This window comes from Polypterus senegalus, chromosome 1 (genome assembly GCF_016835505.1).
Source record: "Polypterus senegalus isolate Bchr_013 chromosome 1, ASM1683550v1, whole genome shotgun sequence".
Taxonomy (NCBI): Eukaryota; Metazoa; Chordata; class Cladistia; order Polypteriformes; family Polypteridae; genus Polypterus; species Polypterus senegalus.
The window spans coordinates 201,232,766-201,245,570 of NC_053154.1; the positions used below are offsets into that span (position 1 = coordinate 201,232,766).

The following is a 12,805-nucleotide window of genomic DNA, read 5'->3' on the forward strand; positions in this document are numbered from 1 at the left end:
GCAACATGACATTGTGCGTCGCCCACCAAGCGGTCCAAAGATGCTTCCCCGTCGTTAGACGGAGTTTAACTCAAGGTGCATGGCTGGCTCAGGCGCTCGGGACTGCTGGCGTACAGGACGAGGTGCACGTGGCCACCACGCGCCCATTCACCGAGATCCCCAGTACTGGGAACAATGGCTGGGCTAATCTGCTCCGATTCTGGAAAGGAGATACATTACAGAAACTACATTTGCACATGGATGACAACTTTCGGAAGTTTGGTCCGATTTACAGGTAACTTCAAGTTCTTGACTGTGCGCTACAGTAAGGTATGCGTTCACCGCACCAGTATAAATGGGCAAGGCCACCAGGAAAGTGCCAGCCGAACACCCGCATGACACCGGCAGGGTTCAGGAAGTGACGTTTTTCATATTTCATGGCACTATTCCTGTCTTGTAATATTTATGTGTCTGTGGTTGACATCACTGCCGATTGGCTTATACAGTACTCATGACGTTCAATTAATTGCTTAACAGACATGTAATATAATTAATTTCAGTTAATTGACGGATACGTTATATAGTACCGTTGATAATATACAGTATATCCATCCGAGGGTCGCTCAGCATGCGCTAATCCTGACTGAGGGCTACCGAATCAACGCCACTCTCAACGGTAGTAACTGCATGTAACGCAGGTTTCCATTAAAAAAAAATATTGTCTGGCCGCCAATGAAATCATGCCTGTGTACCATCCAAAATTTCATAATTCCTGATGAAATTCCTCTCTTTAGATTTGGGAATACATTTTAGTCGCGGCGGCAAATTCATGACAATATAACAACAACAACATTTCTTTATATAGCACATTTTCATACAAATAGTGTAGCTCAAAGTGCTTTACATGATGAAGAAAAGAGAAATAAAAGACAAAGTAAGAATTAGAATAAGACAACACTAATTAACATTGAGAGTAAAGTTCGATTGCCAGGGAGGACAGAAAAAAAAACTCCAGACGGCTGGAGAGAAAAAAAAATCTGCAGGGGTTCCAGGCCATTAGACCGCCCAGTCCCCTCTGGGCATTCTACCTAATATAAATGAAACAGTCCTCTTTGTATTTAGGGGCAGCCAACCCCTTTAAACTTTATATTCTGGATATCGGCTGCTGAAACATATGGGCACAATTGGCAGTGGCCGGGGGCCCAGGAGCATAGGGCCCCATGATGTTTTGGATGCCTATGTATGTTTGTGATTTTCTATCAAAAGAGGGGGCTCAGGGCACTACTTTGCCAGGGAGTCTAGATGTTGGTAAGACGGCCCTGGTCTTGCAACTTCGTGGATATTCATAACTGAGTTTGACGGAGGCACATGATGATCAACCCGCCACAGTCTTAAACTTTAAGGTGCTAAAGCGGTTCTTTAAAAAGATTCAACAGTTTCCATAAATAACCAAGAACAGGCGATAATAGATTTGTGAAATACATATGGGTGCATGGTTAAGTTCAGGTTTTCTTGATCTGTCAGTAGCCTCTAGTCATTAAAGATGTCTGTTTTGTTGACGTATTATGAACCTTTTCAAAGCCAAACGAGCTAATTACATACATGCAGGGAACCCTTTGTAGAATGAAGCGGTCCTTGTCAAGCAAGGAACCACACAACCTAGTATAGTGCCATTACAGAACCGTTATTATGAAGAGTGTTGGCTAAAGGAACGTGACGAGAAGACAACCCATTGCATAGTTAATTAAGTTGTAACTCGAAATGTCTTTCCGGGATGTAGAAAAAGTAACGAAATAGCCAATGTAAAAAAAAAAAAAAATTGCATATACACGGATAAAGCGTGCAGACTTCACAAAAACACCACCCGGGCGCTACGCGATCCCAACACGCCGGCACCTTACTGGTGCAGCGCTAAGCTCTGTGCCACCCGATCTCCTTTTGTGTCAGCGCTTATTAGTTAAGCTTTATATAAAAGAAGAAATGGGGACAGTTTCCCGATAAAGCGAGAACCTCTCAGCGATGAAAAACAAACATAACCTGCTGTTTAAGAGGTGACATTTGATCAAAGTATCAGTTTTAAATGAGCACCCTGTCCGAAGAAATGCAAAAAAAAAAGAAAAAAAAATGAAATAATGAGGTAATTCGAAATATCCATGTAGGAATAATTGCAATAAATGAAGCAGCACGCACGAAATGTACGAGAAAATCGAAGTCCGTTATATCTACACTGTAAAAATAATGTTAAAATTACGGTAAAGTACTGGCAGCTGTGGTGACAATAGTTTTAAGTCTACGGTGTAACTTTGTGGCAAATAACTTTTTTCTTTACAACACATCCCAATAGAAATGATCGTTTAACCACAACCTGATATTCATGCACTATAATAAACATGCCAATCAATAAACCATTAGAAAATACTATCAGGATCAAACACCTGTACACAGTTTGCATCAGTAAAGTAACAACAACCAATAGCAAACGTGAATCATTTAATTATGTACAATGACAAAAATTCAACGTTTAAGAAAGTTACGGCACATTGTCTGGTGGAGAAATAAAGTTTGCTTTTGTGGTGTAATGGTGTCCTACAGGCGTGCCAGCTTATCGAATACAATCCACCATAAAGCTGCTTCCATAACATCAAAAAACCTTCAGCACGCACGGAAAAAGAAGTCTGCTAACTGTGTTGAAGTTTTTTCCCTACTGCTCAAAAGGAATGCGGTTCACCAGGGACAATACGGTAAAAGGGGGCGGGTATTTATCCAAATATCGTAACTTCGCTTATACTGAAACAGCGCTTTACATTTTACACTTGTTTACCTTCGCTACTTAACAATTTTACACGGTAAAATTAACACAACACATTTTTTCAGTGTATCTGTAATGTATCAGTAAACGGTATGTAGCATATTTTGAAAGTAGAAAAATACCGATTTTACAGAACTTGGCTGTAAAAAATAATGAAATGTATTGTTCAAGATTTACAGGTAATTTTCTGTAGAACACAAGCTAACTTGCCTTTTTCAGGATTTTTTCATTTACAATATTTTTCACCGTTAAATTTACTGACATTTTTTGCAATGTAGGTACAAATCTGAAGGGTATTGCAAAGAGAAAATGAAAACTCTGCAGGCTGATGCAAAACCACCTGTTTGATGAATATGTGGTTCCAGTGCCAGTGAATGAACTAGAAAAGTACCTTAATAATGTGCTCAAAAATACATCTTTAGGTAGTTTTCTTTTTTGTTTTTACTATATTACTTAAACCCTAATATTACAGATCTCCTTTCAGTTTATCTTAGTCTGTAAAGCCTCCTCTTTGATAATGGAATAATCTCCAAGAAGAATTTTCAGTCTGCTGTTCTGAACACACCCAAACATACGGGCATCAATGTTTATCACACCTCAGTGCTCACTTTTTAAGTAATTTGCACACTGTTGTTATGTTTACCACAATGATTACTGTACACTGTATATAATTTGGTGCTTCTACTACCTTATACCACATTTCTACATTTAAATCTTGTAGTTCCACGCTTAAACCTTATATTTCAACATTTTCATTTGTTCCATTTAGTCCATTTAGCCAAATATCATGTTCTTCATCTTATATTGGCCATACCACCTCCTAAATCTTGTAGTCTTTATATCTTATCATAAATTTGTTTGCTTTACCTATACATTCTAAAAATATTTTGTATTACCTTCTTCGGTGGTGTAATTTTATTTCTTGCTCATCATAGTACTTCTTTTCCTGGGCTGATGGTGGTTCCCCACTGTTTAATTTCCACCGGGGTGACTTGTTTCTCTAAATTCATTTCATAGAGCACCATGTCTTTAGGGTGGCACGGTGGCGCAGTGGTAGCTTTGCTGTCTTGCAGTATGGAGACCATGTTCTCCCCGTGTCTGTGTGGATTTCTTCCCAAAATCTTGCCTTGTGCCTTATGCTACCTGGGATAGGGTCCAAGCAGATCCCCATAAGCCTGTTCAGAACTTAAGTGGATTAGAATATGGCAATGTCTTTCAGTAATTTCTTGCTAAATATTTTTTTTTTCCCACTTACCTTTCATCTTTCTGCACATTCTTTGTAATTTTGCACTCCCAAAACATTTGCAATGCATTCTTCGTTTTGCTGCACATTTCCTTGGACATTTTTTCCAGTTTTCTCATATTGCAGGCCACTCTAGTTGGTGGCACATCTTTCGTTTCCTAGTATATGATATCGTTTTGCTTATTTGTGAGTGTGCTTCATTGGCTTCCTGCGGCGTGTGATTAAGGCCCACGGAGACGGGAATGTATATATACGGTTCAGCACAAAAAAAAAAGAAGGGGGAATAGAAGGAAAGGAGAAAAGAAAAGAGCCAAGACAGACGTCGGCCAAAAGGAGCTCGTGGCCGCTGAGTCTCCGCCAGCTACGCGAGCAATGGGTGAGCCAGGAGAATGAGAAGGAGGTGGGCTGAGATCAGGAGGAGTTAGTCTGCATTTTAACCTCGGACTTATTTATTGATTTTTTTATCCTTACTTTTCACAATGATTTTTATAGATTCATATATGTACTGTTTTTTAGAACATTGCACCATTGACACTTTTGTTGATTTTACTTTTGTTTTGACTGTTTTTTAAATAAAAGCACTTCAGCACTTTTTCCACCATCCTCTGGCCTCATCAGTGAATTATCCTCATATGTCAGCTCATCTCGGTCATAACTATCGACGGTGTGGGTTCAGTAGACTCCCATGTGGGAAGAGGGAGTCTTTAGGGGTCCGGCATCATCACACACTTGCCCTCCAAATAGCATAGCTGATTGAAAATAACGTTCGAACAAGGCAGCTTGTGCACGTACAAGGTTTCACTTTAACATGACTGCCTGTGCTTGTTCTTCACTCAGTTAAGTGATGGTTAAGCTTCTCAAGGTTCTTGTAGTTCTTAGCAGTGAACAGTAGCCCCGCATGACTAAAAAAGTCTCTCGCAGCCTGCAGACGCAGGAAGTTTGTGTGTGGTCATGTGACTGCATGGCTACGTCTGATTGGTGAAACAGTCATACAGTAGTTCCACTGGCAACTTCTCTCAGGCAAAAATATAGTTTAATGTATAAATGGAAAAAAGTAACAAGTCGAATGTTGCCAAATGTAGAGGAATAAGAGTAGCGTTTCTTCTTCACAAATGTACTCAAGTTAAAGTAAAACGTATGATGCAGTAAAACTACTCTTAGAAGTACAATTTAAAAAAAAAAAGTTACTCAAGTAAATGTAACTTGTTACTACCCACCTCTGCTCATACGTAAAGAATTTTACTCTAATAATGTGTCCCTTTGTCCTTATTGTCCTTAAACTTCATTTGCTCTTTCCATTATTTCTAAATTTCTTGATTTTCTCCCTCCCACTTACTTTGTATATATTTTTATATCTTGACATGTTTTCAATACTTTTCTGGTTCCTTTAAAATGATAGGTTTGTTTAGCCCTGGTCTACATAATGTGATTTTTCTCACTATAGTCCCAAAGAAATATCTAACCGTATCTGTGATTTTCCCTTGTCTGTTTATTTTTGCATTCACAGTCACTGTAGTACTGCATTAGGAGCATTTTTCCCCCTTTCGTTTTTTCTCTCATTAGTTCTTCTCTTTTCACATTTTTGCACTTTAATCCCCAAAATTATAATAGTGCTGTTACTCTTCTATTGACACATCTCCTTGGGGTAAAAGATCCTTGGGGTAAAAGTAACAGCACCACACTAATCAAAAATACCCTTTTCCCCATCATTCGGTTTGTAATTTGCCACATCTCCACATCTTTCTTCTTATTTTCCCTTTCATTTTTTCCAGTTTTCCTTTTCTACATGTTTATTCCTATATTCAATGCCCAGTACCTTTAAAGATTGTCCTAACATTTACTTACAACTTGGGTTTTCCTTCCATTATCCCTATAAAGCACATTCACACCTTTCTACATTTAGTTATGATCTGGATGCCTCACTAAAATAGTCAATGTATAGTATTGTAGTAGTAGCAGTAGTAGCTTTTAATTGTCCTCCGGGATCACGATGCTACATAGCACATAGGACTACAGAAAAAAACTACACATTTTAACATAAAGTGCATATGCGCATGCATGTGCAAACATTGTAGGACATTGCAAAGAAAGACAGTGGTACAAACGAAGAAAGTGCAGCGCCACCCAGTACACATTTATAATAACTACAGCAGGCCCGCCGCTAGGGGGGGACAAATGGGACTCTGGTCCGGGGCCCTAACAGAAGGGGCCCCTTCACGCTTGATTTTTTTTATGCTGATGTTGTGCGCGTAGATATATATTTGGACAATTATTCAAGTTACATGTAATAGAAAAGTTAAATCATTACCTTACAACAATACAAGTGAGTGTTTTAATAGCCGCACACTCCACGCAAGTAAATCTCGTGCTCATGTTGTGTGAAGCACGCTTGTCAAAGGGGGTCGGCAGCGGCACGCTTCTCAAAGACAAAAGAGAGCCGACGGCAACGTCCTTGAGCTTGACGTTGAGTAGTACAGTGCATCCGGAAAGTATTCACAGCGCATCACTTTTTCCACATGTTGTTATGTTACAGCCTTATTCCAAAATGGATTAAATTCATTTTTTCCTCAGAATTCTACACACAACACCCCATAATGACAACATGAAAAAAGATTACTTGAGGTTTTTGCAAATTTATTAAAAGTAAAAAAATTGAGAAAGCACATGTACATAAGTATTCACAGCCTTTGGCTTGAAGCTCCAAATTGAGCTCAGGTGCATCCTGTTTCCCCTGATCATCCTTGAGATGTTTCTGCAGCTTAATTGGAGTCCACCTGTGGTAAATTCAGTTGATTGGACATAATTTGGAAAGGCACACACCTGTCTATAGAAGGTCTCACAGTTGACAGTACATGTCAGAGTACAAACCAAGCATGAAGTCAAAGGAATTGTCTGTAGACCTCCGATACAGGATTGTCTCAAGGCTCAAAAGGGGAAGGTTACAGAAAAAGTTCTGCTGCTTTGAAGGTCCCAATGAGCACAGTGGCCACCATCATCCGTAAGTGGAAGAAGTTCGAAACCACCAGGACTCTTCCTAGAGCTGGCCGGCCATCTAAACTGAGTGATCGGGGGAGAAGGGCCTTAGTCAGGGAGGTGACCAAAAAGGAACATATGTAGTAAACATGACACTGGAAGTAGGAAGAAAGTAACAGTATGGTAATAAATAAAATAATAAATATATAGACCCTACTATTCTGTATTTATCTCTGCATATTATTGTTACATCATCCATGTACATTAATACTTTTGCCTACTGTCCGCCACTCCCTAGTATAGTTATGTCTCTAATATTTAAGTCTTTTCTAATTTTACATGCCATCAACAGTGACTGATCCAGCACCACACACTGAATCTTAGTTGTAAGGTGAATGTGTTCACTGATGTCAGTCATAACGATTTTGGAAGCCTGAAAATGAAATGTGGTTAACAACAGACTTTTATGTGAAATGCCTAATCGTGGTGTTTTTATACGTCACGCTGAGCATATGTAATTTTATTAAAAATAAATGGTGCTAGAAAACCTTTTATCTCCCTATTGTAAATGGTCCCTTCATTGCAGCATATGACAGTGGCGGCTGATAACAAGCAAGTTTAATGGCAACACATTAAAATAACAGGCTTCTAAAATCCTTTTATGTGCTGGCTGATCTGTTAACAATATGATTTTCTAACCTGCTTAATCTAGACCAGTGTCACTGAGATGTGCCAGGACCTATTCCAGTTATTGCAGGGTGCAAGGCAGGAACAAATCCTGACAAAATACCAGTCCATCACAGGGCAAACACATACACCAAGGCCAATTTAGCTTTGCCAATCCACCTAACCTTCATGTCTTTGGACTGTGGGAGAAAACTGGAGCACCAGGAGAAAACTCACATGAACATGGAGAGTACATGCAAACTCCACATAGGGAGGCCCCAGGACATGAACCCTGGTCACCATACTGCAAGGCTACAGTGTTACCACTGCACCACTCTATATTAATAACAGCAAAGCATAAACTCAAACTTTTTAAACAAGGTTGATGCATCTCAAGGTGGCTCTTTGATCACAGCAATACGTTGTGACCTTAATCAAAAGATTGAAAAAAAATTTGATGTAACAGTCACAGGGCTAGAAAAAAAGATTTAGAATTATGACAGGTGAACAACAGCAAAGTATCATTCAATGTTTTTCTCTGTTCTTTCTTGATTTATCATTACCTCTAAAGAGGGTGAGATGACACAAAACCATCTTACTGGACAATGGTTGTAATGTAGAGGTTGTCCAGACTGAGTGGAAATTCTTATCAAAGGCCAATTTGCAGACATGTCCTACAGAAGTTTATGGAGGGGGACTCTTCAAAAAAACAATGTGGTTAATGATTTTATCTCCATATGTGTTGGTAATTACTGTTATTGCATTGCAAACTTCCTGCTTGTGGATTTGTAACGCTAAGATCTTATTAGCCTTCTCTCTGTGTTCATGTGTGTGTAATTATGATGTTGTGATTTAAAGATGAACTGTTCTGTTTCTTTTGTTGTATTGGGTTGTGTGGCTTAGGCTAAATTCTGATTGCAAAATCTGTCTTTTACAATAAAGTGCCTCATTTGGAGACCTGGCATATTCTTGATCTGTTCTGGTCATTTTGCTGATTAACTCTGACAACATCTTGGTTTCCAATTTATTTTTGTGGGAAAGATATAAAATAATATGTCCTCTTAAAAAAAGCCTTCAGAGTTTCCTATAGTATTCCTGCAGAGACCTCTGAGAGTTTATTTGTCTCTAAAAAATAATCAATTAGCTTGTAAATTTATTCTGTAAAGTTCACACCTGCTAATGACAGGGGATTAAGACACCAACTACAAGTGTAGGGCATAGTGATTTAAGCTTCATTACTCAGAGAGGCGTGGTCAGAGATAACAATAGTGTCATACTTGCAAGATTTGAAAGTGGTCAATAAATTATTATGTATAAAAAAATAATCAATTCTTGAATAACTATGATGTACTGATGAGAAGGAGGAGTATGCTCTAGAGTTCAGGTTTAAAAATCTCCAATAGTCTGATAAGTTATGATCCATTGATCCACTGTTAGATGTTATCACCATAGTAGTTGAAGACCTAACCAGCTCTGGATTTAAAAAACTATTTTATGAGTGTTTGTATTAGGAATAGATGCAAATACATTTAGGATCATCCACAATCATCAAATCATCCACATTAGATGCAAAGATATTTATTAAAATTACTTTAGACTTAAATAAATTGTCCATCACCTAGACATATCACCCTTCAGAATCAGATACTATGTCTGATACTACAAATGGGATTGTTTAATGCATTAAAATTCCCACACCTCTAGTTTTCGTTGTATAGCTGGAGAAGAAAATTTGGCCAATATAATCTCTTTTCAACTGAAATTGGTCTTTACTTATTAAGTGAGTCTCCAGTAAAAATACTCTCTTCTCATTTAGACCCTTTCTTTTCTCTTTAGATCATGATTGAGTCCTTTGATATTCCGGCTCACAAAGTTCATCGTTTTGTCAAAGAGACACTGCTTTTGAATGTTTGAGGACATTTTGTAATCTTAAGCAAAGGTTGTATGTTGTTTCATACAATAGCTTTAACCTAGGTATTATATTATTGTCAGGTATTATGGCTAAGGAGCATATTATATAGGCACTTGCAGTTGTTAGGGGTAAAAAGGATAAATAAGAAGAAACTTGCACTCCTTCTCTCCTCCCCCACCCTCCAAAACCAAACAAACCCCAGCAGTAGTGCAGAAAGAATTCAAATTAAAGTCGAAACATCTTATGATATTATAGCCCAAATACAGTAAACCTAGGATATGTTAAACAGTTCCCTTTGGTTTGGGGACTGAATTAGATAGTTCATTTCCATTTTCTCTGTGCTCCAAAAGCTGAGTTACAAATCCTGTTGGAGTTGATTCTGATGACTCTCACAGGGTGTTGGTAGTAGTTGAGAATGGGGATAAAGAGGCCATACTCGGTTCCGATATCCAGGCTGAGATTGGCAAGTTCTCATTGCCCACCTTACTCGCTGTTTTGCTTCCACGATCATTGTTGGATCAGATGCTACAGTGTGAGGTCCTGGCTTAACCATTTCTTTGTCCATCTGTTCCAACTTGGTCTGTTACAGGCTGTATTGTGAACTTGAGCCAGCTTAGACTTTGATGAGACTTTCACTACTTTTTCCTTCTCCTTCTGAACCCTTGGTCTCCTGCTCATGCTTTTACTATATTTGTAATTCAGTTCTCCCAGGTAGATTAAATACGGAATATCTCTGATGGATAATTAAAAAACTAAATAACACTTCTGCCAGTGGAGCTCCGTCCTAGACAGCCATTTCTCACAACAGACAATACCATCTAAAAAGCAATAACAGAAATTACCAACACAGATGGAGATAAAATAATTGACCATAAAAATATAACCCACATATTTAGAGGGTACTATAAGTCCTCATATTCTAATCAGTTTAAAGAGGTTAAGACACAATCTAATGAGTTTTTTGATGCATTAGAAATACCACAGCTAGATACTCTTAGTGCAGATGATCTAGACAAACCTCTGACACTCTCAGAATTAATAAATGCTATAAACTTACTCCAGAGTGGAAAAGCAGGAGGCCCTGATGGTTACCCAGTGGAATTGAAAAAAAATGTTTAAATAAGTTAGCTCCACGATTATTAGCAACATTTATATAAGCTAAAGACAACAAAATTCTACTTCAGACTTTTCGTCAAGCATTATTTACTGTCTTTCCTAAGAAAAATAAGGACTTACTACAATGTGCAAAATATAGACCAATCTCACTCCTGAATAATATCTTTAAGACACTCTCCAAAGTTCTATCTAGGAGGACTGATAAAGTGCTTCCTTCTGTAATATCACAAGACCAAACTGGATTTTTTAAAGGCAGACACTTAGCTTCTAATCTTACTGTGAATCAATACTGTGAAGACAAACATCCTTCTAAAGCTTCTTTTTCTGTTTCAGAGCATCCCTATCTACATTAGCAAATCACTCTTTAAGAAATTAGACTCAATTATAATCTCATTTATCTGGAATTGGAGACACCTAGGCAAAAGGCAACTCTACAAAGACCTAAAGTAGAAAGTGGCATGGCACTACCTTGCGTTCAGTTTTATTACTCAGCTATAAAGACCTAAAGATTGACGCAATTAGATGAATATACACAAGCCTGGTCTGCAATAGAAATAAATTCTTGACGTACTTCTTTAAATTCCCTGCTTTGTGCCCTAGTACATACAAATTATCATCAGTATACTGTGGCGGATGGCCAGGACCCATGTCCAGCGGGGACACCCCTTTGACATTGGATCTAGAGCAGCAATGGGGTGCACACTACGTCCCCTGGAATGCTTGGTGGCAGCCACAATCATGGAACACCAGCGCTCATCCCTGTTGGGTTCTGTGGCCACTGCCAGGGGGAGCTGCATAGCTTCCTGTGCCCACGTGGGCTGTAATGCAGTCACACCTGGAGCACTTCCGGGTGGGCTATAAAAGGAGCCTGTGGCCACTATTCAGGGTGCCAGAGTCGGAAGAAGGAGTACAAAGCTGCCTGAGAGGAGTGGAGGAAGAAGAGAGTGATTTTTTTGGGTGTTTTTTCTTTGGTTGTGTATTTTGGGACTGTGTTGTGTCTGTGGGTATGGGGAAGGAGTACCCCACAGATAAAGAAAAATAAATCTTTTTGTTCATTTTTACCTGTGCCTCCGTTTTCAGTCTGTGTCGGGTTGACACCAACAGAGCGCTTATTCCACAATACTTATAATCCAATTGTCCATCAATCACTCAGAATACAGAACCACTACAGGAAGCATTTTAAGGCAGAGATGCTCTTATTTGTTGCACCTCTACATTATGATCACCTTTTTCTGCCCTCTCAAACATACACAGTATTTAATGTTTGGAAAATGTCTGGGATTAAAACACTTTGAAAAGTCTATGTAGATAATGGGTGTTATGAACAATTAGACTTCCCATCAACAGAATTTTTCTGCTGCTTTCAAATCAGAAACTTTTCTAAAAGAGATCCACCCAATCTTCCTCACCTTCCACCCATTTCTATTCCAGAAGAAATACTGATCAGTCTTGAAGATTCAGACAGCATTTCAACAATATATCAAAATATATTAATGTCTCTTCCTTTCAAAGATCCTAGGATATGGTGGGAAAATGACCTTACACTTAACATCTTATTAAAAGAGTGGAAGGCAGCCATGCATAGAATACATTCTAACTATATATGTGCAAAACATTCAATTACTCAACTTAAAATCTTTTATCAAGCACATTTTAAATCTTGTTTAAAATTGTCCAAAATGTATCCAGGCCAAGATCCAACCTGTGAGCGTTGCAATCTAGCTTCAGCCTTACTGGACCACATGTTTTGGAAGTGCACCAAATTAACATCATTCCGGACAAAAACCTTTGAATGCCTTTCAGACAGCCTTGGTGTCACAATCCCTTCTAATCCACTAACAGCTGTGTTTAGGTTACCTCCAGATGCGCTTAAAGTGGAGAAGGACAAATTAATTGTAATTGCCTTTACCTCACTACTAGAATGTAGACTTATCTTTCTCAACTAGAAGAATCTCAGCCCACCAGTCATAAGTCAATGGGTAACTGATGTTCTGTACTATTTGATATTGGAAAAATTTAAATTTTCACTTAAAGGAACTGTTCAAAACATTTATTAAAGTATGGCAACTCATGGTTGGGTGTCACTATTCATGCAACCTTCCTCACA

The 12,805-nt window shown here is 38.6% G+C and overlaps 1 protein-coding gene across 1 annotated transcript in view; it reads left to right on the forward strand.

Annotated features, from left to right (window-relative positions):
• LOC120518870 (cytochrome P450 11B, mitochondrial) overlaps positions 1-12,805 on the forward strand; it is a 51,011-nt gene continuing 38,206 nt past the window's right edge. Inside the window, exon 1 of the mRNA XM_039741876.1 lies at positions 1-274. Coding sequence (XP_039597810.1) covers positions 6-274 — 269 coding nt within the window. The 5' untranslated portion in view covers positions 1-5. The remainder of the gene's footprint in view (positions 275-12,805) is intronic.